Source organism: Aythya marila (genome assembly GCF_965140915.1).
Source record: "Aythya marila genome assembly, chromosome: 6".
Lineage (NCBI taxonomy): Eukaryota > Metazoa > Chordata > Aves > Anseriformes > Anatidae > Aythya > Aythya marila.
The window spans coordinates 26,181,348-26,206,609 of NC_139047.1; the positions used below are offsets into that span (position 1 = coordinate 26,181,348).

Here is a 25,262-nt window from a genome sequence, read left to right on the forward strand (position 1 = left end):
GGAGAGGAAGAGAGATGAAGGAATGGCAGGCAAAGAAGGCTGCCTGTGTTGTGGCCCGAGTCCTAGCAGAGACAGGCTTTGATAAGATGTTTTAAGCGTGGCCAGGCTGGCCACTTCGAATGGGAATATCTGGAGTGGAAGAAGGAGGAAAGAAGGAATATGGGATGAAATATGCTATATTGATATGTTGTTTCAGTATCTTGGAGGGAAAAGGTATGGAATTAAGTTGGACCCTGACTGAGCCTTTGGTGCTGGTATTAGAAAAGTACAGGCTGGAAAAAGATAAAGGAAGTGTTAAAAGAGTTGCTGAAGGTGTTAAAGGTGTGGCATGTAATATTTAACAGAGCTGTTTGAAGTTGAATGAGCAGGGAAAGAGGATGTAGGCATTATCTAAGTAACAGTCTAGAAGTTATGGTATATTTGCATATTTGCTGTGGTGTTTGGTCAGTTTCCCAAGCATCGGGGAGGGGGGAACAGCCTGCTCCACCAGGGGCCTCTCCAGCGGCCGCAGGGGGGTTTCGGCTCCAGCGCCTGGAGCGCCTGCACTGACTTTGGTGTCTGCGGGGGGGTTTCTCGCTCTCTCAACTGCTGTTGAGCAGCAGGCTTTTGTTTGTTTCTTTGTTTGTTTGTTTTCGTGGATGTGTTCTCACAGAGGCACGGACTGTGTTGCTCATGGCTTGGCTCTGGGCAGCAGTGGGCCCCTTAGGGCCAGATGAAATTGTCCCTTATCTGCTACGGGGAGGCTTCCGGGTTTTTTTTCTCACGGGGGCTGCCACTGCAGTTTCCCACCCCCCTGCTCACAGCCCCCGAACCTTGCCATCAAACCCAATACACTGGGGAACAGCTAGGTCATTACTGACCTGTAAAGTATCAGGGATTAAATTAACTAATGAAACCCTAAAAAGTGGGGCTGGGATAACAGTGCCACTTTGGGGGGGATACCAAGCTGAGACTAGGGGATAAAATGATCACTGGGTAATTATTGTATGTACCCAAGGCAAGGACTAATCTGTTGGGAAGGGATTTGATGATTAAATTGGGCATTCAAATAGTAAATTGTTAGACTGGAATAACAGTGTTATTAATGGAGTGCTCTCTGGCCTGAGAGCAAACATACATGTATATTCACCTCTGACTGGAAAGACCCTTAAATGGGGGTGGAAGCAACAATATAGGTGGACAATTTTACCTCAGGGGTTTACAGGGCCACCTATCTATTTGGGTCAGTTTAAATAACAAAAGATTTTGGAGCAATTACAACCTACCAAGGAGGTATTAATGTTAACAAATATGTGGATCGTTTTCTGTTGTCAGGACAGGAGAAAAGAGTTGTGAAGAAAGCTACTAACAAGCTATTCAACTTTCTGGGAAAGCAGGGCTTGAGAGTATTAAAAAAAAAAAAAAAAAAAAAAAAAAAAAAGTTACAATATGGCGAAAGAGAAGTCAGGTATTTAAGGCATCTAATGTCTGAGGGAAAATGAAGAATAAATCCAGAGAGGATTCAGGGAATTGTTGAAAATTAAGAAAGAACTAAAAAGTTTTAAAAGAATGATTTTTTTAAGGAATCAGGAGCCATGAAGTCTGAAGGAAAACGGATACTCCCTGATGGGAGAGAAATGCTGAATAAAGTGATAATGAGGCAAATATTAACTGTTTTACATCAAAAGAGTCATTGGGAGGTGCAAGCAATGTGTGATATTGTGCTAAGAAAGTATGTCTGTGTAGGAATATAGACTTTAGGGAAGCACATATGTAGAGGATGTACCATATGTCAAAAGGTAAATAAAAAGGTGTTCTGTAACCCATCTAGAGGGGGACGGGAGCCAGGGGTTTGACCTTTCCAAAGTATACAGGTAAACTTTACTGAGTTACTTGTTTGTCCTAATTGACCACGTGACTAGATGGGTGTAAGCTTTACTGCAAGGGTTAAAGCAGGCCTTAGAGATTGAGTGGGATTTTCACAGCCCCTGGCACCCCTCCTCTTCTGGGAAGGTGGAGCGAATGAATCAGACATTAAAGAAGCAATTAACTAAACTAGTGTTAGAAACCCAACTTCCTTGGGTAAAATGCTTACTCCTACAGGTTTAAACAGCACCAAGAAAGGATATAGGAATTTCACCATATGAGATGCTGTTCAGATTGCCCTATCTGGGCAGAAGGGATGAGATACCACAATTCAAAATAAGAGTTTCCTTAAGAACTGTATTCTGGGGTTGTCTTCTTCTTTGTCATCTCTCAGGACCTGTGCGTTGTTGGCTCAAACCCCACCTTTGGAATTCCCCATTCACCACCATCACCCAGGAAACTGGGTCCTGATTCGGACCTGGAAAGAGTCAACTCCGGCCTGAATGGGAAGGACAATTACTGACCACTGAAACAGCCGTAAGAATTGCGGAAAAAGGTTGGACTCACTATACTCGAGTGAAGGCATCCATCGACGCTAAGTACCTGGGAAGCTGTTCCTACAAAAGACTTGTTGGAAGTTGAAATTGAAGAGAAAAATCTCGTAGTGGACTCTGAGCAGGATAAGAGCTTACAATTGTAAACTAACCTTTTATTTTCACAGGTAACTAACGAGTGTGACTTGTGATTGAGAGAAAGGACAGACCTATAGCGAATTGCAGTGCTCCCAAGGGGGGGTTGTTATAGTAGTAGTGTACATCTTATTTTTGTATCGATAATTATTTGGAAACCTAAGGTTTAAAAATAATGACGGGAAAATTGATTATTAATTTTGTTTTTAGTGATTCTAGGCCTCAGAGAAGGCCTCGGTCAATTGGTAACTTGGAAAAGGCATGACCAGATAATAGCAAAAACGGGATACCCCATCAAAATATGGGTGACTGTGACAGAGGGTTATGTACCACAAGCCGTCACGTTTGATGCTTGTGAGGTGTTAGCTTGTGGAGATTTAAATGCCCAATGACAATTGAGCAGAAAGAACAAATAACTGGCAGAGACACAACAGCCAGATTGAGAATAGCTGTATGGAAACAATCCTCTATTGCCAACAGAGAAAGGGAAAAACTCAAGGAGAAAACAGGAGAGTAAACAGGAGGCCCTCTGAAATGTGGCAGTTCAAACATTTGAGATTCAAACAGGGTATGGGGACGTGAATGCCTGGATAGAATGGGTCAAATATACTGTCCAGAGTCTCAATCGTAGCTACTGCTATGCTTGTGCCTCGGGATGACCGATTGCCCAGATAGTGCCCTTCCCATGGGGGTGGACCAAAGACTCCCAAGGGATGCGATGTATGATTGCATTGTACCAAGAAAAGACTGCCTGGGGAAATGAGGCCTGTAAGTCTCTCTTTGCTGTTTCTTGCATGATAACAATATCACAGTTCCCCCTGCATTCTCTACAGCTATAGGTAACCATACAGCTTGCCTCTCACGGCAGGGTGTGAGTGCTACCTGGCATCTGGGAGAATTTGCCTTGTGCTACCAAGGACTTGATGGGAAACTGCTCAAGACTAGAGATCCCCAGGGCAGATCTCTGGTGGTACAGTGGAGGGAAGATCTTACGGTCCACCCTACCATCTAATTGGGAAGGCACTTGTGCACTTGTTCAATCAGCTATACCCTTCACCCTGGCATTTGAAAGAGAAACATCACAAATACCCAGAAGAAGTAAAGGAGGCTTAGGAATATCATTTGATGATAGAGTATACATAGATTCTGTTGGGGTACCTAGAGGAATTCGGGATGAATATAAAGCCAGAAATTAAATTGCTGCAGGGTTTGAGTTACTGTTCTGGTGGGTAACAATCAATAAAAATGTGGATTGGATTAATTATTTCTATTATAATCAGCAGAGATTCATCAATTATACTAAGGATGCGATGAGAGGCATCGCTGAACAACTAGATGCCATCAGCAAAATGGCTTGGGAAAACAGGATAGCATTAGATATGATGCTTGTGGAGAAGGGTGGTGTATGCGTGATGCTGGGCAACCATTGTACTTTTATCCCTAACAATACTGCCCCGGATGGCACAGTAACAAGAGCATTGCAAGGGCTTACCACCCTTGCCAATGAATTGGCAGAAAATTCGGGAGCAGACGCTTCCATCACAGGATGGTTGAAATCTTGGTTTGGTAAATGGAAAGGGATGGTAATGTCCATATTTACATCCTTGATTATAGTAGCAGGAGTTTTGACAGCTATTGGCTGTTGCGTTATCCCCTGTGTAAGGGGACTTGTCCAGCGGTTAATTGAAACCACATTATTGAAACAAATGACCATAGATCCACCACCCTACTCAGATAAAATGATATTAGAGGAAACGGAGAGCAAAGAAAGTGAAGAAGAGGAAGATATTTACCAAATTACACTTAAAATAAATAAATAAATAAAAATAAAAAGAGTTTTTGCAAAAATCAACAGTTTATAAAAAAAAAAGAAAAGGGGGGAATTGTGGGAATAGAAATGTTGTTTTTGCAGAGTTACATTGTTTAGAAGGAGGGAATGTGGTACTGAGATATGCTTACAGTGATAAGAAAGTTTAGCAGGCGACCTTGTAAAATGCAGACAATCAGACTCCTTAGGACAATTAGGTGAAAATCACGGTGTCAAGTCAAGTCAGATAAGTGAAGAAACATTACCACTTCAAGCAGTAAAAATGTCAAAAGAAATTTGAAATTTAACAGGCCGGCAACTGAAGGCCATGCATTGTTTGTGAAGCATCAGATAGATTGTGAATCTGGATTACCCACTCAGTGGGGAAACAGGGGAGGGTCCTGCCATCAAAAGGTATATAAACTGTGTTTTGGAACTAGTAGATGCGCTCTCTCCTGCTTGTGGGGCGCCCGCCATTGCAATCGCGAATAAATTACTACTTCACTGAGATCCTCGCCTGAGCCTAAGTTATTGGCTACGGAGTGTTTCTCACACCAAGTACCTGCAAGTTTATGTTTATGTTGGGCCGGTCAGCTGGCACAGGGCTGCTGCACTCTGCCTCCAGTTGTTTCAGTTTTAGCAATGCATCTTCAAATGCTGAAAAAGACAGAAATGTTAACAACTTACTAATAAGATATCACTTTGTAGTTAAGCTTGCTTCTTGCGTTATTCCTGAATGCTAATCCTAAGGTTTCTGAATTTGGGGTGAAAAAAATAATTAAAAAAAAGCAAACTGCTTGCTCAATCTTCAATTTAATTTTCATTTCTACGGTCTATATGTATTCAACTAGAACACTACTCTCCTGCATGTTCATTTATCCAGCCATCTTTACAGTGAATGAGCAAGCAGCAAGAGGTAATTGCTCAGATGGCAGCACATTACTGTATTTGTGGCTACTCAGACCCCACAGAGAACCGTGACTTTTCCCTTGTACCTCTGTTCTTGGAAATAAGATGCTTCCAACTGAAACAGGCCACAGCTGACTAACTTTGTCATCCCAACCTACGTAACCTAACATTATGTCTTAAAGATGTCTTACGCAATCCTTGAAAAGTTTGTGGCAAAAAAACTGTAATTTAGTAAAATCAAAACAAGGCAGCTCTTGAAAGCAGTGTTAAGGACAGTTCAGCAAATACAATGGCAGCAACATTAGAAAGCTCAGAGGAAAGTCTGATTCTGAAACAGGCTCTCCTTGCAAACAAGTCATTAGCATTTTGTTACAGAACTCCTGCATGCACTGCTTCATACACTAGAGAAGCTGCATTCCACTGGCAAGCAAATTTGTCCCTGTGCATGCATCTAAGGGACCTCTCTAAAACAGTTTTGGATTTTTGTATGGAAACAGCCTCATAACCATACAATCAGGTAACTTTGACCCCACACACCACAATAACAGGAAAAAAATCTGTAAGGTTGCTTACGATCAGAGTCTGTTTTTTCATTTGAAGTTTCCTTCATCCCAGGATGAGGGCTACTAACAAATTCTTCTGACTCTCTTGTTGCCAAGCCAACAACGGGATGGCCTACAGCATCATCAACACAAGTTTCTGGCAGCTCCGTGCTGTCTAGTAAATCAACAAGAGGTACACTGCAAAGGCAGAAAGATGGGCAGATATAGGCAGAATTCTGTTACCATTCTTTCTGTAACATGAAAAAGCTTTAACCACATGCAATCTTTTTTCAAGTTGTTTTCTGGTTACCAGAAACATTCTGGAAAAACTCTTCCAGGAAACTGTTCCAAGCTTTCGGTGAGCTTACAAGAAAAACAAACAAACAAACAAACAAAAAACAACGAACACTTTACATCTCTAGAAGAACTGACCTCACAGCAGAACAGGTGTACTTTGTCTGTTGCTCACATAGCAATGGAAGAAGTGAAGAAAAAGGGAGGGGAGTTTCTGTGGAAACCTCTCCGGGATTTATAAACACAGCAATTAGATTGTGAGAAAGGAAATCTTCAGGCAGTCTTGCTGAGTCCTACAGTGTGTACTTGAGCTCTTTCTGAAGGCAAAGATGCACTGTGGCACGTTATTTCTAATTCTCATACTGCAAGCTGACTCCAATTGTTTCAAGAAACAAGATAGTTATCAGCTAGTAAATGTGCTTTTTGGAACAAATACTTGAAGTGTTTTGTTGTTGTTGTGTGTTTTTTTTTTGTTTTGTTTTTTAGCAGACTCAAGGTACATTTCTGCATTTTTACTTGAGAAAAAAAGGCATGCAGGAGGGAAGCTGATACTCTTCATAAAAAGTTATTAATTTGTGCAGCACTTCGTGCAACCGTTGGACAAAGGATAGAAGGGTCCATGGCAGAGCGCTGCATCGATGCCATGTTATGGTTACACATATCTATAACTAGTTTCAGTTTTGCTAACTTGGGCAGAGATGTGAATGAAAACTTAGCAGTCACAGTATTTTGGGCGAACCAAAGCATGCACTCCATACTCTCTTAGGATCACTTGCCTTCACCTCCTTTGCTTTCTAATGGGAATGTCTCCTTTTGTCTTACCATCTGTATTTACAATAAAAATAGCAAACCCAAACCAAACCAAAAAAAAAAAAAAAAAAGAAAAGAAACAAAAGTTGCATTATGATGCTTTTGTTGTGCAAACAGCCGGGAATCTCATCCATCTCTTGGAAGCTGAGGAAAGCTATGTTAACAGCAAACTATCAAATACAGACACAAGAGCTGCTGCAGAATATAATGGTTAACCAGACAACCTGTGTATACAACCGCAGTTTGATTGCCACCCCTTTCAACCAAGGATCACGTTTACATACAACGTGGTTGAAATACTGACTTAAGAAAAAAATTGCTCTTGTATTGCTTTTGACAGTTCTGTCCCAAAGATGGGAACAATGAAACCAAGCAAGTACCCACCCCAGCAGAACTTACCCTTTATATGGACAGAGACACCTCCTACTTTAGTGTTTAGAGCAGCTTCTCACTAATGGGTTAATGCCCCTTTTCTCCCTCCAGCCCCTGGAATTTGGAAACAGTCCAATGTTGTCACTAGAGGCTCCAGGAAGAAAACCTCCCTTCAGCTCATGCACCCAAAAGAATCCTAGTTAAATCCAATGTTAAATATATACCTTGCAACCACGCGATGCCACTGTTTAAGTGCTAATAATGTGCGAATCGTCTTAAGACAATTAATTGTTGTGAGGTAAACTGAGGTCACTTGCTCAATTCTCTAGGCATTGGAATGAGAAGCTGCTAGCAAAGCAAATAATAGGAAAATTTCAATCTACTGTATAGCCTCTGTGTGCACCGCTAATGGGAAGTAGCAAGCAGCAGCCTTGCAAGGGATACAGAGAATTTCAATTATCAGAATTGAGTAATGGGCAGGAATAGACGCTCTTCCAATTAAGGCAGCAAAGGGAGACGGAATTCTGCATCTTACCATAAGAGAGGGTAACTACTATGCATGGAAGGGAAAATGTTTTCTAACCTTCACAAGGCCAACATTTTTCTTCCCGTTTTCTGACAGATTTCTGTAAATAGTCACCCGAATGTTCAGTATGACAACCATCATCACCAGATGTTCCGAGTTTGCCTGCAGCACACTTGCAGGTACTGAGGCCATGACGTGCTGAAAGAACTATGTACATATAAGCCCCTATAAACTCCATCTAAGGGAGCTGATGTAGCATCAGTATCATTCTTCATACTGTAATCTTCTTGTGCTTTCCTGAGTATTGCAGCACAATGGAGAGAAACTGAGTAAAAAATTAAATTTATCTTCATTAGAAAATAGCTAGAATAATTATACTATCTTTTTTTTTTTTCACCCTAATGACAACTGCAGTAAAATTTACTACAGATATGAGAATTGATTCAAAAACTTGCCTACTAGAGATACAGGCAGTCTTGAAAACTGATGACATATTCAAATGGAAAATTCAGTAAGTTCAGAGCTGCTCCAAAAGTAGAATATTTGTATTTAGGCAACAGAAATTTGTAGAGAAACTTACTGCCATTTGTGCTGTGGGATGGAGGACTGGCTGAGGTAGCAAGGGCAGGACGTGGGAGAGCCACTGCAGCTTCATCGCTGCATCACAGTGAGGCCTCAGGGAAACTGAATGAACTTTAGGCAGACTAGAGAGAAGCCTTCCAAAGCCAAGATTCAGACAGGAGCCAGTCCCGTTTTACCTGCTGAAATAGCTACTCGGCCACCCTGAGATAGGCAATCACAAAAGGCAAGTCATACCATGGACACCCTCAGCCACTGGAATTTGCAGGCACAAAGGACGAGTTCAAAGAGCAATAAACTGTTTGAGGCCCCCCAGATTCTTCATCCTCTTCAGAGGATCAGCAGGAAATGGCAGTCTATGTAAGCACAAGATACTATTTTTATCACTTCACAGAATTTCTGACTTGTCTTACAAAATACTAATAAAACAGTCATGCCAGTTATGAGGGAAATAGTAAAAGGCTTACCACATAAAGTACAACTTCTACAGCAGTAAGTATGCAGTACTCAAGAGTGAAACGGGCAATAGTTTTCAACGTATTCCTATTTACTCACACACTAAAGGATATTTGAACTTTGCATAGTAACAAGTGCCAGGCATGATTGTCTTCAGAATCCATGTCTACCAGGTATTTCAGGAAACACTCAATGGGAAAAACTGATAAAAGATACCAGCAGTTCAAGCCATACAAACAATTATGAACACAGGAATTTTCTTTCCCTAAGCAAAAATGCAGAATATTCGGGGAGGGGGGAAAAATAATTTACTTTTGTAGTGAGGAAAACAGAAGGAAAAATCCCGGGGATGTGTGATTCTGATTTCAGTCAAGCAGGGTTATAAACTCTAAGAGTTTTATGTTCTCCCATTTGTTTGAAGAATGACAAGATCAGGAGTCCTCTTAAATAATAAAAGAACAAGAAGAGCCCTATCTGTTCTTGTATCATTCTGTGGGATTTTGGAATATATAGATATCATAATATATGCAGGCCAACAACTACAGGAAATAGGAAAAAACACCCTTACAAAGACTTGCTGGCTGCAGAAGCCTTATAGGTACTAAGCAGAGATGTCATCACTACACTGTTTAGAAATACACCTGTACACTTCCTGAATGCTATTCCTAGTGCACATGACCTGTCCTTTTAAAAAGGCAGCTAAATATTGTAGGCATCAATATGTGCTAGTTTGGTACAACTTCTCATTTTGCTGCTGAGAGCTGTCACTGTAGCAGAAACCAGGGTAGTTCTTCCAAAGTCAATGAAGTTACCCTAAAACAAGTCCAGCAAAGAGCAAAATTGATTCTCACAGTGTATGGAAGATTCAAAGGCAGATGGGAAAAGCATGCAACTTATATCTATAATAAGTTGGATATGAAGGATATATGCTATCCGTGGTAGCTACACTCTAATTCACCGATTCTTCTCTGATAGCTGAGGAGTCGTCCAGGACCTGCAGTGGCCTCACCATCATGTTCACATTAAGCACATCTGAACACAGAACTCTGCAGTAGAACAGCAACCCGATTTTTTTTGCACATTTGATTATTGCAAATTAAAAGTAGCTAATTCCAGAAGACATATGAAAACACAGTGTTCAATGGTAAAGACAGTCCTTCATGTTATTAAAGGCCTACAAGTGTACTGATGAGCCACCAAGCTGGAGTCTTCACCTTTGACTTAACAATTAACCTCATGAATCATATGGCAGGACTGGTGTGTGTCATGAAATAGTTCTGTTTCATTTTGTCTGGAGCACAGCAGCAAGAATGAAAGAAAAATTTCTGGAGAGCAAATAAGACGTTCCCTAGGAGGGGGACCCTCCTCCAAAATATCACTCTTTGCCTTTTCAGGAGTTCTGATAATTTTATTCTTAAAAAAATTAAAATATTCTATCCCATTCCATTACTAAACAATATTTTTTTAGATAAGGACTTGTTTAAAAAATTATTTTTCAGATCAACCGCCTACCTTAGATATTTTTAAATAATCATGGTACAAAAGGAGGGGCAGTTACATCCTCTATTCTTTTAAGATTTTTGAAACCACATTAAGATTCACTGGTTGCACATGCAGTTTTGTTACCAACGTGACTTCCTGCATGGCTCCCAGAGATAAAAGCAGCTAAAAACCTTACAATCATTCAGAAAAATCTTAGCACAATTAAAAAGTAATATATACTCTATTTAAAGTAATTGTGACGGGTAGCTTGTCTATATGTTATTTTGTCTTTAAAGACTAAATACCAACAGCATAATATGCAGAGCCTTTGTAACACAAGCTTTTTTCCCCCCTAGTCATCTCTGGGTCCGTTGTCCTTATCTTTTGAGACAGCTCAAAATGCAATTTTCCAGCCTCTGCTACAAAGCAGCCTCAAGCTCCCGAGAGGCCCGCGTGTCTCACAGGCTGGTCATGGTGGTTTGGACAGCATAGGTGACAGCACTGCTACGAACTCCTGCATTCTTCACATTGCGCTCATGAACAAAAGCAGAGTACTGTCCGTCTGCAGCGGGGGTCCTCGGCGGGGCCCGTGCCTTCCACAGGCTTCCACCACGTTGGCAGGGGTCGGCAGCATCAAGGGGCCTGGATTATTGGGGAGCGGGAGGGGGCACAATTAGTAATTAGGTGGGGATGAGAGGGTGGGGGAACAGCAAAGCAAAAGTAAAGACAGCATGAGCGGTGGGAGAAGACAAAGAAAAATGACATTGCTGGCAGGTAAATATCTGAGGACAGAGGCATGCGAATATATATGTACAGTAAGGCAGTGTCAAATAAACCCCTTTACTGCTCTGTATCATGCATATTCTTCTGAAATTAGAAGTTAAGCTATCTCACACTTACACTGTCTACACTTACAGAAATGAAAAGCATTCCGTATTGCAAAGCACTTTGCAAAACTGAGCAAGACCCATGCGTTGCAGATGGAAGAAAACCGCGAGGTGGAGGAACAGACCTCCCAGGCATACAGTGCACTGCAGTTTCAGGATGCTGAAAGGGTTTTTATCTAAGTGCACAATTGGAACAAGCATCTATAAGCAACGCTAATTTTTCAAAGTCATTTGAAAACATAGATTTTAATGCAAGTTGTTTGTTTTTTTTAAGAATGAAATAGAAATTGAGAGAAATGAGTGTTACTGTGCAGGAGCAAACAGTGCAGCGTACATAAGTCATTCACCATTTAGTTTGCTAAGGGACTAACTCTTAGGCACTTAGTCAGGGACTAACTAAGGGACTAACGAAGTAGCTGACTGCAGTTATGCTTAACTAACAAACTTAGTTGGAAGACCACCATTTTAGAAAAGGTTACAACACAAAGACCTTGCTTTCTAATTTTGCATGTGGTTCGTAAATGCTACATTTCAAATTCATAAAATCAAAATCCTGTGCTATGCACAGGTACGGTTAAATTCTTCAACAGTTGGAACAAAGCTCTTCAAAAGCTAGAAAAAGGAGCAGGAGAGAACACTCATCACTTTAAATAGTGTTTTGAAAAATATTTATAGCTTCCTATTTAATGGCTCCTTGCACAAAAGGCATTAGGCACAAGTATCTCCAAAGCAGCAGGGATAAACATTTTACTAAAACTGTTGAATTCTAGAAGGCTTAAAAAAAATGGACAAATATTTGCTAAGTGTTGACTGTGTTATCCTAGGATTCTTCACTGTAATGCTTTGAGACAGGCTGCTGCAAGTTACAGTCAGGTATCAAAAAAGTGCTTGAAAAAAGGGTGCTCTCAACCTACTCAGAAATTCCTAAAACAAACGTTTTCCTTCAGTTCAATGTAAAATTCTCTATTCAGTAATCCAGTAATATAAAATTCTCTATTCAGTAATCCAATAATAATTCTCTATTCAGTAATCTGTTGTTCAGAGGGCATCCTGAATAGTTCCTGAGTTCAAATTCCATCTTCCTGTGCTGCAAAAAGCCCAGTTTACCACTCCCAGCCCTGCCAGCCCAGCCAAGCAGGCAGCGCATAAATTGGAAGATCACATGTGCAGAGGCAGGGAAGCAGAAAAGCATGCAGGATTCACAACAGTGTTAAATGATTAATGTTCTGCGATAGTCCTCCTTTAGAAAAGAGAGGGGATTTATGTAAAGCTCACCCATGGGGAAACTCAGAGTTTTGGGTTTTGTGAAACCCTCTGAGGAAATGACCCGTGAATGCTGAAGGCTCCAATCCTCAACAGTTTGTTAAATTATTTTCCAGTTTCTCTAGCTTAAACAGTTAAATGAAAACTATAGCCACTACGAAGCAAAAACAATCCCTTCTGTATTTGCAATAAGCAAACAACTATCAATCATTTGTCTCCTGCCGTATCTTAGCACAGACAGCTTCTCGAGAAAAGGCAATTCTAGAAAGACACCAATTGGGTTTTAGGCTTTCCAGCCTTGCAGTTAATATTCCAGACCATCCAGAGCAGCATCATTTTCCTGTATTAACATTTTATAGGAATGGAGCAAAGAAAGGAAATAAAAACACTAGAACCATTCCTGTCTGGCAAAGTGCTTTCTATGACTTGGCACTGATGCTGTTGGCAGCTGCAGCATTCACATCTTAAATTAAAGGAAACATTGACATTAGGAAGGGATCTGATCTGCAACACAGCCAGTACAGGCATCTGCCAAGAAAAGTACAGAAATGCACAAGGTCGGGACCTTACTTCTAAACCCCTTCAATCTAACCATCAACAAAATCCCCAGTCCAAATATTCTGGTGTTCTTAGCAATCCTTGGCAAGCTCTCTCTAAAAGAAGACTATTTTTCTGACAGGAAGCAAAGATAAATCATGCAGAAACAGGCCAATTAAAGACAGCAGCGGCTGAAAAGAGATCTTGTTAGCAGCACCGAGACCCCAAGGCTCGAAGGCACAACAGCCCAGCTGCAGCCCCCGCGCTAAGTAGGCATGTTCAGGCCCTGCATTAACCTAACCCCTCTCCCCAGCTATGCAACCAGCATGTGGCTCCTCTGCCGACTCAGCTCCAAACTGCTGCCTTCTTCCTGCAGCTGGATTTGTCCATTATCACAGGCAGGACAACTCCCAGCGAACGCATTAAAACCATTCTGCCAGAAGACAACTGTCTTCAGTAATAATTATATGGCTATAAGAGATATAGCATTTACACAGTACCACCACTGCTCTTTTGATTAAAACACATTAATTGCAAGGAAATACATTTTCTTTATGGCATGCTGGTTTGGGTTACACACAGGTATAGGTTATATTTGTTCCCACTCTTCAATAGAAAGGCTACTGACTGCAGCAGCTGGGACCTAAGCTCAGATCCCCTGACAATGTTAAGAAGGACAGGCTCAGGTTCTAAATCCTAAAAAACGAATACCAAGACCAAAATTGAAAGAGATTGGCTACAGAGTCCTCTCTGCTTCTGAACAAAAGCAGTGTGATCTCAAGGAGCAACAGAAGCCTTGGGAATACCAGAACGAATGCCCACCTGAATCAGATACCAAGGAAGAGCTGTTTGGAGCAGGAGTCAAACATTTCGACCAAAAGAAATAATGGCTTTAGCACGCATCTTGCAGTTAGACAAAAATATCAACCCAACATTTCATGAAGGCTGAAGAATAAAGAAACCACCACCTTTCACCCACCACCATGGAAGGAATCGAGCGATCAACAGGATCTCACCACAGACAACCACAGATTTCAGATACTAGACAAATCAAGGGCAAAAGAAAGAAAAAGAGCATTGATCATGTATTCTGATTGAAACTTCAATATAACGCAACAGATAAAGCAGAACTATTCTCCCACTTATAATTCAAAATCAATAGTATCAAAAGTTTTTATAATCAATATTATTTACAGAATTTAAGCACATTCGTCATTATACTGTCAGAAGCAGAGATCATGTATTTTTAAGAGATACTGAAACAAATTAGGTTCATATGCCAGACAATGGGAGAAGGATCTTTTCTCTTGAGGGCTGAAATGGCTTATGATAAGAGCTTTACTGTCCCTCCATTCCACCACAACTGCTCCTCTACAGTCTCACGGAAATCAGAGTTGCCCTTCTAGGATTAGCCATACTGCCACTAAGCGAACAAGAAGCTGAAAAAATGTCAGTAGTGTACACAAGCACTGGGCTGATATATGTCAATTTTGGTTCTGAAATATGTTTGCAATATAAAATTACTTTTAAAAAGATTAATGAGATATAAGTTCATCTTCAGATCAGCCTGATTTTGAGATGCATACAATCCATATAAAGCAAATCTTCTCTATTACATAAAAGCAAAGCTCTTATCTTCAGCTTGTGTTATTTCCCTCAAGCTACCATTCTCTCCAAGACAACAGAAAGATCAGCTTGCCAATTGCAAAAGATTTTTCTAAGATATTCACAAGGATACTGATTTACAAGGTTGTGCATTTTGTTAGGGTTTGAAGTAAGTCCTTGGGCTCCATGATACCAAAGGGCCACAAGGAATATTATGGCAAAACAGAAGGACCCAGCTCTCTCCAAGACTTGAAAATGCTGCTATGGATCTAATGTTGGCATCAATGGAGAAATTTTCCTTTGGTTGACAGTGACTACGCATGTTGTTCTCACCTCCCCAGACTGTATTCACAGCAACAAATCAGCTGCATCACCACTAACTTGTCTTTCAATTTACACTGAAGGTGCGAAGTAGGAAGTTCATTTAAGCATAGGTAAAGAAACAGTCACTTGGATCATGCAAAAGCAAGCAGAATTCATTTCCCAGCAAAGCAGAACATACCACTTCTTGTCTTGCTGGCTGGCTCCTGGGCTCCTTGGGAGGTTTTCTATTTCCACCAGGACTGGGGCAGAAGGAACTGCTGCTGTTAGGACAGGTACATTTGGCTTTGCATTCCAACTCTTTGGAGACAGAAGAGAAACAAGTAAGTTACCATAAACTCTTCAGTTAAGCAATGACCTTATACATAAAATATATCACCACTTTTTCTTACACACAGTGATAAAGCAAGGCTGTTTTCTTCCATTACTTCCACAGCACTGGATACCTATGACCATTTTTTTCCAGTACTATACACAACACCAGGATTGCAATGAATCCAAAGCAGCTCAAACAACTCATTTTGCAGAGAACGCAAAAGGCTGAGCAGAGCACCCATGTCTCTTTGCTTCCAGCTGAGACTGAGTGTTTAATGTTAAAATATAATGTTAAAATAAACTCTATTTCCCATTTCCACCAATCTGTGACCCTTTCTGCAGCTGCAATACTACAGAAAGAAAGACAGGGTCTTTCCAAACACCAAGTCCTATTTTTTGATACTCAGAATGGTATCAAACCATTACCTTACTGTTTTCAGTGAAACGTGGCATTTTGTGCACAAGTACTGAGAAGACTGGTGTCTCAGATTTCCCTCAAGCTCAGAAAACAATGAGTTTTTGCTAACATTTTCTCTAATTTGCAGATGCACACCCCTCTTTCAGAGTACTAGAGAAAAGTACTAGTACTAAAAAGTCTAGAGTACTTTTTTCTCTAGTACTTTTAGAGTATGCCCTTTGGTGTTAATTAGCACATACAATTAACGTACTTTGGATACTACTAACTCGCACACAAAGGTACTTTCTGTACCTATGAAAACCTGCATCTATAAATAGTATAATTTTTATTGCATAGAGGTATGGTGTATCTTCCTCGCTCCAGGTAGTCACTTCTTCGCATGCAATTTAGTTAACTGTGCATAACTTTTCAATACAACTGGCCAGTATGAAGGGAATAATGAAATTCTCAAATCTGTTGAAACATCAAAATTGTCTTTAAAAAGAATGAAAGAGATAGGCCTTACTTGTGATCCATTAGTTTGGGTAATAACAGCGTTGTTTGGAAAACTGAAAGGTAAGAAGAATTTATATCAGAATCAGATCAACCAAATATTTCTGAAGGATGGCAGAATTAAGGATTTAAGTAAGGATTTTCAGAAAGAAACAGAAATCTAATAAAGATGTTTTCAAATTACGTAAACATTCTCAAAAGAAAATTTGAAAACATGTTTTAGGTCAGCTGCCTCATTTTAGGTATGTAAGGGTATCCAGTTATTTTTTATTTTCACACGGTAGTTTATCTATCATTCCTGTTTTTTTTTTTTTCCTTTCCTAAACCAGTTAAAGCTTAGAAAGACTTTCTGATTCAGCTGTAAGGCAGGGTGTTTTATGAGCAAAAACTGTATGACTTTTTAGTTGAATACTCAACAAAATGTGACATTGTCAAAACTTTACTTACATAATATAAATAGTTTGCTCTGTAACTTGAACTCTTCAGATTTGAAGTTTCACATCATGAAATCATGAGTTTCTTCTGTGTAGAAGCTCTAATGGACTGAATTACCGCTTCAGTAATTTCAGTCTTAAAAGCAGCCACTCAAATTTATGTGCACAGCAGTTCAGCATAGCATTAATAATTTTATGAAGATTTTTTATTCTACAAGACACACTTCAAATTTGCTTGTTTTTGAGAGATTTAAAAGTATTAACATCCTGTGCAATAATTATGTATTATAAATCTTACACAAAGTTAGGTATTCAAGAAAAGATTCAAAACAAACATTTTTTTCCAGACTTCTAATCTTTTTAAAAACAGTTCCAGGATCCTACCGTTAATTATTCTTTTGATTTATGGCCTCTGCAATAGCTAACCAACCTGGCAAGCTGACAATTTAAATAGATTTCTGTATCTACTTCAGTCATTCTTTAGAATTATTTTACTTAGATACCATACTACCAAGACCAAACAACTTCTTCCTTGTCTGCTTTCTAACATCACACCTTCTGCATTAAGAGCACGTGGAGGTTACCACAGAACAGCACACATTTAACAGAAACGTTAAAGAATGACTTCTTGGCAGCACATAACCTTGTGCTGAGTTCATACCAAAGAGCAGAACAACATACATCTTTCATGATGCATTTCAATTAGCAATGCTCGAGTGTAGAGTTTCAGAAATGGCATTGATTGCTCTGGAGACTAACAAAACAATGCCACACCTATGTGGAAATCAGAAGACCATCATCTTATCAGAAGGCAAAACTGCACCTTAAGTTTCTCTTCCCACTCTCAGAATGACCTAAGCAGCATGAAACTCAAACAAGGTCATAACAACACAGCATGACGAGAGTACTAATTAAACAGGCAGTCACAGTTTGCATGCAGAGGATCTTCAAGCACTTTAATGACACCCAGTGTTGAAGACAACTTTCTCATTTTATAAAAAGAAAAGCTAGCACTGAAGATACTTGCCCCTAAGGTTGCAAAGACAAAGAGACCTCCTCCACTAACATGTTGAACTGCTGCATTAGCCTCACTTTTCCTAGACTTCTACCCTTATGCAAGAATCAGCCTTGCTTGCTAGTAACAAGATGTATGTCTCTAATAAGCCTGCCGTTTTTAAATGTTATTCTGACATTCCTTACACAACTCCTGACTGCCAGGATGCTTAATATGTAACAGTACCTACAGTTTCTTAAACAAACAAACAAAAAAAACACAGCTTAAAACAAAACAGAAAGGAAAAAAAAAAAACTGGACTGAAAGCAAAACTGAGTGACTTTGTTCCTCTGCTAATAGATACATTCTTTCTAGACTGCTTCCCTTTCTTTCAGGAACAGTGTGAATATAGTATGATACAGTTTCACAGAAGCATTTTACACTACAACTGTAAGCGTGAATCTCCACATCCAGAAAGACTCTAAGTACAGAAATCATAAAGCTTCTCTCAATGTCAGTCATAAGTAATTCATAATTACCAATATATAAAAACAAATACTTTTAATAAAAAATAAATGTAAGTGTAATACAGAATACAAAAACATCGAAATACTTTAAATATTTTACAGTATTTTCCCCTCCTCTGAACTTCACTTAATTATGTACTTCACTTGCATAGCCCAAGTAGGCAGATCTCAGCAACAACCTCATGCTTTTACTTGATCTCCTTACATGGCAGCATAGGGAACTACGGCTCATAATCAGCAAGAATCATAACTAGTCATAAACAAACATCATTGCTTTCCAGTAAGCTCCTCTGGCAAAATCTTCAATGTGACAGCAACACAGCAGCTTTACCTCAAACAGTAGGGTTTATTTAAAGCAAAGAAACACAACAACCACATCAAAACCACAGTTAAGAGGTTAACACTATCTGCATTTAACCAATATTATAACCTCCTGCAGACATGTGCTCAAACATAACTTACAAACATCAAAAGGAAAGGAAGTATTAGAATGCATCTTACCTTGTTTCTTCAAGTTTAGCAACATGTGCTGCAAAAGTATACATAAAGTTTTAATTAAATTTTAATTTTTAATTAGGTTGTCAGTCAAATATTAAAGCATATTAAATAAAAGTAGTAAAGCACTACCTAAAAGTATGCAACTAAAAGACCAAGTGTTGCATGTAACCCCTGTATAACGTGTATAAAATTTAAATTGGAAAAATAAAAATAAAAAATCTCAAGAGCGAACCAACGAGTTGTATTTAATCAAGGATCTGAAAGCGTGCCTGTAGGTCACTTTTGACCTATGAAAGAAGGGAAACAAGAGACAAGGTATCACATGCTGCCAGGCTGTGGTAACGGACAGAATGCAGCTTCTAAGATCAAGAAAATATCCTTGACAAAAATTTCCAACCTGATTCAGAAATTTCAAATATTACCATTATCACGTTTCTGTTTTTTGTACACAAGTTTTACATCTTCATACAGAAACATACTGCACAATATTCATAGGTGTTTTTGCTGCCAGGAAATCTAGAATGACATGCTTTGGACACAAGCTTTTTCTGACAAATATAGATTACCCCCCAGCTAAGTCAAAGGAAACCTAATTTTCAAAATTCAAGAGAAAAGAAAGCAGATATAGGAAAAACTCCTATAAAGAAACTTTAAAGGATGTGATTAATAGATTGTCACAGTGGATTGTACATCTCAAAATGGAAGGTCAATAGCTTACCTTTTGTTTGTAGTGTTCGTCTAGAATATCTTTTGCTGGGCCTCCTTTCAAAGGATGCTGATCTCCTGGCTTTGTTGGTCTTGGTGGTTTGATATTCTGTTTTCCCACTAAGGATGCCAAGTACAAAACCGTAAGATTAATCACTTGCTTTTTATGACAGCACAGACTCTGCTCAGGAAAACATCACATTTCTATTATAAATTCATAGCTTAATAATCTGATCCCATTTCTAGTAAAAACATTTGCCTTTGCATATTTCTTTGTCAAAATACATACAGATTGAGATCACAAATCCTAGGAGAGAATAAAGCTAGTCTGAGAGAAGGGTGAAAAACTTTCCCCAAAGCAGCATCAAAGTTTTCAGTGACAGGAAACATGATGAAATGTTCCCATTTGTCTAGAACTTCCTTCTTTCTGACACTCGTCTTTTTTCCTCACCTTTACTACTTTTCAAGCTCCTTCAACTCAACCGATGAAGAGGATAATAATAACTTGCAAGTTGCCTGCTGGGCCTAACCAACAAATGATGGTTCTGAAAATACAGCACATCTCCTTTTGGGTGGAGTCTGGCTGGGCTCTGCCTCCAAAGCCATAGCAGAGCCATGTTCTGCCACTGGTACTTCTGGTCTGTCTCCTTGGTACCACTGGTCCTTGGTTCTGACACACATACACACACACACACACGATAGTATTGCTAAAGTAACTGGAAATGGAAGCAAGGGCTATATACACTGTATGGGGTCACCCTTCCACCACCTGGTGTATGTTCTTACCAACCCTAGTGGGACTTTTAACAGCATCTAGTAGACCAGTCTGGGACTAGAGGCTACTGGGAAGTCATACTGGGAAGAATATACATAGGTACTGCCTGACGTGATGATTGGCATTATCTTAGGCTGCAGAAGCACTACTATGATTCAAAATCAGGAGTCAAAAGTCACACACTGTCCCCAGCTGTGCAAGTCAACCATACTTCCTCAGCAGTTCATTTAAAAAGGAGTGGCTTTTCAAGATGAAGGGGTCTATAAAGTCAACATACTACACGTGCTATGTAATGAACATGAACCTCAAAACACCTTTGATTTCCTTGCATGTTTTACACACTGATGACAATCAACTAAAGATAAATCAGACAGTGTATGTGTTCAGAAAACATGATTCAACAAAAACAATAATTCAACTCACTCATCTTGCAAATTTCACTCACTCTAGGTGAATGAATAGTAAATTCTCTCCTATTTCCACTCATAATCCAAGAAAAGCAAGAAATGAAAGAGGATATGTGCCAAATAGTAGATGACACTGACCTGTATCGAAACCGGGAACCTAGCCGAATGAAGCCTGATCTACTTGAGCTTTTTTGGACAGGACCTCGGAGCCGGAAGAAGGCGTGATGCTCCACTGCACATTTCCATAAATGTTTGCAGGCTTTGGGATGATCCAGTCTAAAGACAAAAGTGTGCTCCTGCTCCTTTCCCTTAAAGCACACAAAGTGCAATAAAGATTTATAAGAGGCATGAACAAGTCCAAGATACAATTAAGTGAAAGCCAAATAAAATGTTTTTATGAATACCTAAATGTATGATAAAAGAGAAATATTTATGGCAGAAAAATGAATCTTTTCAGAAGCTTTAATGCTTTAGTACTCCAATGTCTGAAGTTAGAAAGGGCTAGCACCTATATATTTAACAAGTCAATTATCTGAATAACTACAAATGAGAGACATTATTATTATAGAAAGGTACTTCTCAATGAGGCTAACTTGGTTTCACTTCCTAATCTGATCTCTTCAAATTTCCAACGCTCACATTTTCATCTCAGCTCTGAGCAATTTCTTCCCACGGGAATAACTCTGGCATCTGTGTAAGGAATTCATTCCACTAAATGTGCTACCTGGTCTTTTTTAAAACTGTCTTGCACAATGCACTGAAATAAGCACGTGGTTTCCAAATTATCTAGCCTACATTAGTTTAATGAGGTATTCCCTTTTTAAAAACAGGGTAGGAAAAAAAGCAATTGAACCTATTTATTTTATATTTAACTCCCTTTATTCCCCACTAGAAATCACAACCAAAAATCTTGGAAGGCAGCCACACCAATTCTCAAAACTTAAAGAAAGATCAGGAGCATGTAAACTAGCACTGTATAATCAAGACTGAGATGTAACTAAACCGATTGTTATCTACCTGTTCATCATCTTCAACAACAACAAGAGTGAGTTTATTCTTCTTGAAGTCAAGTCTTGTTATCTTTGGCCTGCAAGATGAACAGAAAAAGCAGGTTAGGCTTAGCTCTCTCAGTAACACACTGAGAGCTAGGTTAGACGTGCTGGTTCAAGCCTTTCTTTTTTTCCCCCTTTTTTGTGTGTGTTTTTAATTCATGCAGTAGGGCTTGATGATAATGGGGATACCAATGTATCACTTCCAATTTCAACACTTCATTAGAAACTTAAAAGTAAGAAGTCAGCAACTTCCAAACAGTTGAATATATTAGAAATTAGAATAACAACTACTTGAGCAGAAATCAAAGTTCCCCTAAATACCTTTGCTTGCCTAGTCTTCACAAGCACAGAAGACTGAGTTCATAAGGGCATAAAGGCAGGCCAAAATAATTCTGTTTTATTAAAGAAGTGCAAAACCCCTGTACAGTATATCACAGATCAAGTCCTATGATGGCTCTGTTTCAGAAAATTCCAGCCACAGAAAACATTAACATGACGTGACACAGAAATGCAACCACTTTCCTTCCCACCCATCAAAAAAACCCACAACAATTCAGAGTTTACGATGGAGGTACTCCCTATATTCTCGACTTTATAAGACACAAAAAACATTTCTGCCACTACACAAATGTTTCTCTGTGAATTTTATAAAATTGGACTGGACTAAGCCAAAGTAACTACTTATGTCTTCTTATGATGAAAGATTTTTTTGGACACCATGAAGATACTCACAGGCTAAAGAATACTTTTGCAGGTACATAGTGCTCCCAGTGCTCTCACATTTTAAAAATTAAAATTAAAAAATGGGGTAGTGCAAAAGAAACGGAGGAGTAAAAATATAAATTGTATCTTAACATACAGAGAGCTTACCAGAAAAACAAACCAATCTTTGTGTCTCCTTCAAAGACAAGAACTCCGGTAGGGGTTAATCCCAGGCTGTAATCATTGCCATCTCTTGCCTAAGTGCAGCAAAATAAAGATTATGCTTTTTTTTTCAGTGTTTGACCCTCTGTCCAAATTATTCTAGCGATTAATATAGCTTATTTGTCCAGTGTTACAATTCAACACATATATGCTTATTCAGTGCAACAAAGGTGTCCTAAGTGTTTCTGCGTTCAATGACTTATGCAATGGAGTTTCCAGTTTGCAATCCTTCAATAAGACTAAGTGGAAAAATTAAAGTTTCCTCATTTGCCTATGTAATAAGCACCTTGTGCAGTTCACTACACTTCCTTTGCCACAGGAGATCTATTTTTACCTGCAGTTTTTCGTATGATAACTGACTGAACCCCTGCCAATTTTAATTTAATTACTGTAATTTTCACATAGCTCTAGTCTAAATACAAACAGTAGTGCATACTGATGTGCACCAATCACACATTTAATATAGAGCGGATATGTTTGGACTTGTACCTTGTAGAAACATATAAAATAGAGTGGAATATTGATGTAAAGTCACATCACTTGTTACATAGTTTAGATGAGCACAATATTCCTATTTTTTCCCCCTCAAAGCTAAGTCTCCCTTGAAATGCTAGACAAAGCTAACATTACCATTTCCAAAGGTCACCATGCTGTGTTTTAAACATACCTTGACTATGTGCATGTCTACACCATACATTTCCAGCCACTTAGCTTTGTTTAAGTAGTTAGTTTCAGCCTGTGCTGGTGTTTGCCCCCTGAAATAAATTTTTTGCCATTAGGAAGATGCCTGGAAAAGCACAGAAAGGAAAAACTGGCACATGAGAAAGAAGAAAATAAATGCCTAAAAGGATGTGAAAAACCTAAATGCTGTTGACTCTCGTTCACTTAAGTGAACATCAAAGTCACTTTTGTAGGTTTTAACCTGAAACCAATGCAGCAAAAAATTGCTGCATTTTGAGATTTTGCAACCTCATCATTTTACTCAGACTTCTGGAAAGCTTCATTTTCACATTATATCCTCTAACAAAATATGACAGAACCATATTAGAATTATGTTCTTCTAGAAGACCACAGGAGAAGCATCAGCAGTATTTTTTAAATACATTCTCTTTATAGAAAAATCAACACAAGACTTGGTTAGCATGCACTGGAAGATCTAATACCTGCATTCCTTCCACTTCTCAAAAATGGCTAGTTCCATCTCCTCTGTCTGAGTAGGCACAAACCTGAACTCAGACACCAGCTCAGGGACATGTTCAGCGGGATCATAGTCTCCAAGTTCCGCTATAAAAGAACAGCATTGTCAAGCAAATTTCACCATGAAGACAGAAAATATTAACAGGAACTTCTGTGTACTTTTCTAGTTAATCTAAAATACTAAATTTCTTTATTGATCTCCCCCTCCCCTCCTCAGTACTCCCACTAATTGCAGCATCACCTTTTTTGACAAAGGCACCAAAAAAATAATCCTATAGTATACACAAAACTTTTGCATTAATTTTTTTACAACGTGCTGTTGATAAATCAGTTTAAAAACATCTTATGAAGTTATCAATATCATTGAAATTCATTATTTTTCTTGCACAGCTTTCAATATTTTTGTCACTGAAGTCTCTACTGAAACAACAGGTGACTAAAGCTGTAATGGAATTTTACCTTATTAAAATATCTTGAGATTTGTAAAAAACAAAACCAGTTCTGATAGTTTTATATAAAGTAACTGTCCATTCTAACAATCACTTTTTTGGTTTTATAACCATAAAACCCTCCTGCTAAATTTACTCTTGTGTGAGGGTATGATCACACAGCTGTTATTTTTCTCATTCCTTTTCATTTAGGAACATAATAAATGCCCTACTGGGTCAGTCAAATGGTTCATCTAGTCCACGGCTGCATGCTCAACAAGGGCAACAAGAGATGCTATTTAGAGAGCATACTGGAACATGCTAGTCAATGGGTGTGCCACATCAGAAGCGCAACCTTCTTTTTTCCACTGATGCTAATGAGTCCAGCTTTAAAGACCAATGTATGCCTAAAAAGCTGAAACTCAGAAACCTTTACAAAAAAGGTCCTGATTTTCAGAGTCACTAGCATTTGCTCCTCCCACTGATTTCAAGATGTTTCTTGACATTCACCTTGTATCCAAAAAATCAAAAATAACTCAAAACTTGTGTGTCCAATAAATGCCAATAATAATTCTGACTGAAAAAAAATGCAAACTACGTATGTAATATAGGGGGAAAAAAAGTAATGTATTTGAAAAGTTCTTGAAAACTCAAATAAATACACGGAGTATTCCACTTGTACAAAAATTACATCCAAAAAGCTGTTTCTTGGTTCTTGGTTTTTGGAATTCAGTGAATATATTAATAGCCTTTTCACCCCTCTACTTTTTTTTTTTTTTTTTTTTTTTTTTAAATGCTGACAGAGGAAGTCTGTAGTTCTATAATAATTTACTCCCACTAAAACGCCTGCCTCTGTTGAAAGGAATGCTGTCAAAGCCAGCTTAGGTTCCAGCTGATTTAAATAAAAGTACACAGCTGTCAGACAGTAAGATTAAAGCCCTGCTACAGGCCTCATTGTGCAGAGAGGAAAGAAAAGACTACCACAGAAAGCAATGTATATATGGCCTAATTAGATCACTTTGTTTTTGCAAAAAGTTATCCACGTAACATCTTAAGGCTCTAACAATACCAGTATTTCTAACTACAGAATGTATTCTAACTGTTTTTCTTCCATGCCAAAGAGCAGGGGTAAAAAACAGGTTTCCTGAGAGTTTAATGCCAACTCTCCATAC

General features: G+C 39.0%; 1 protein-coding gene across 3 annotated transcripts in view; it reads right to left on the reverse strand.

Moving 5' to 3' along the window:
- The window catches only part of EPB41L5 (erythrocyte membrane protein band 4.1 like 5), a 60,837-nt gene that overhangs the window by 17,248 nt on the left and 18,327 nt on the right, over positions 1-25,262 (reverse strand). For all 3 annotated transcript variants that reach the window (XM_082763629.1, XM_082763628.1, XM_082763627.1), the window contains exons 7-17: positions 23,629-23,749; positions 23,133-23,220; positions 22,412-22,500; positions 21,507-21,576; positions 20,628-20,797; positions 19,321-19,427; positions 18,606-18,633; positions 16,163-16,205; positions 15,106-15,224; positions 5,824-5,990; positions 4,904-4,998 (exon numbers count right to left, since the gene is read on the reverse strand). In XM_082763629.1, coding sequence (XP_082619755.1) covers positions 4,904-4,998; positions 5,824-5,990; positions 15,106-15,224; positions 16,163-16,205; positions 18,606-18,633; positions 19,321-19,427; positions 20,628-20,797; positions 21,507-21,576; positions 22,412-22,500; positions 23,133-23,220; positions 23,629-23,749 — 1,097 coding nt within the window. The remainder of the gene's footprint in view (positions 1-4,903; positions 4,999-5,823; positions 5,991-15,105; positions 15,225-16,162; positions 16,206-18,605; positions 18,634-19,320; positions 19,428-20,627; positions 20,798-21,506; positions 21,577-22,411; positions 22,501-23,132; positions 23,221-23,628; positions 23,750-25,262) is intronic.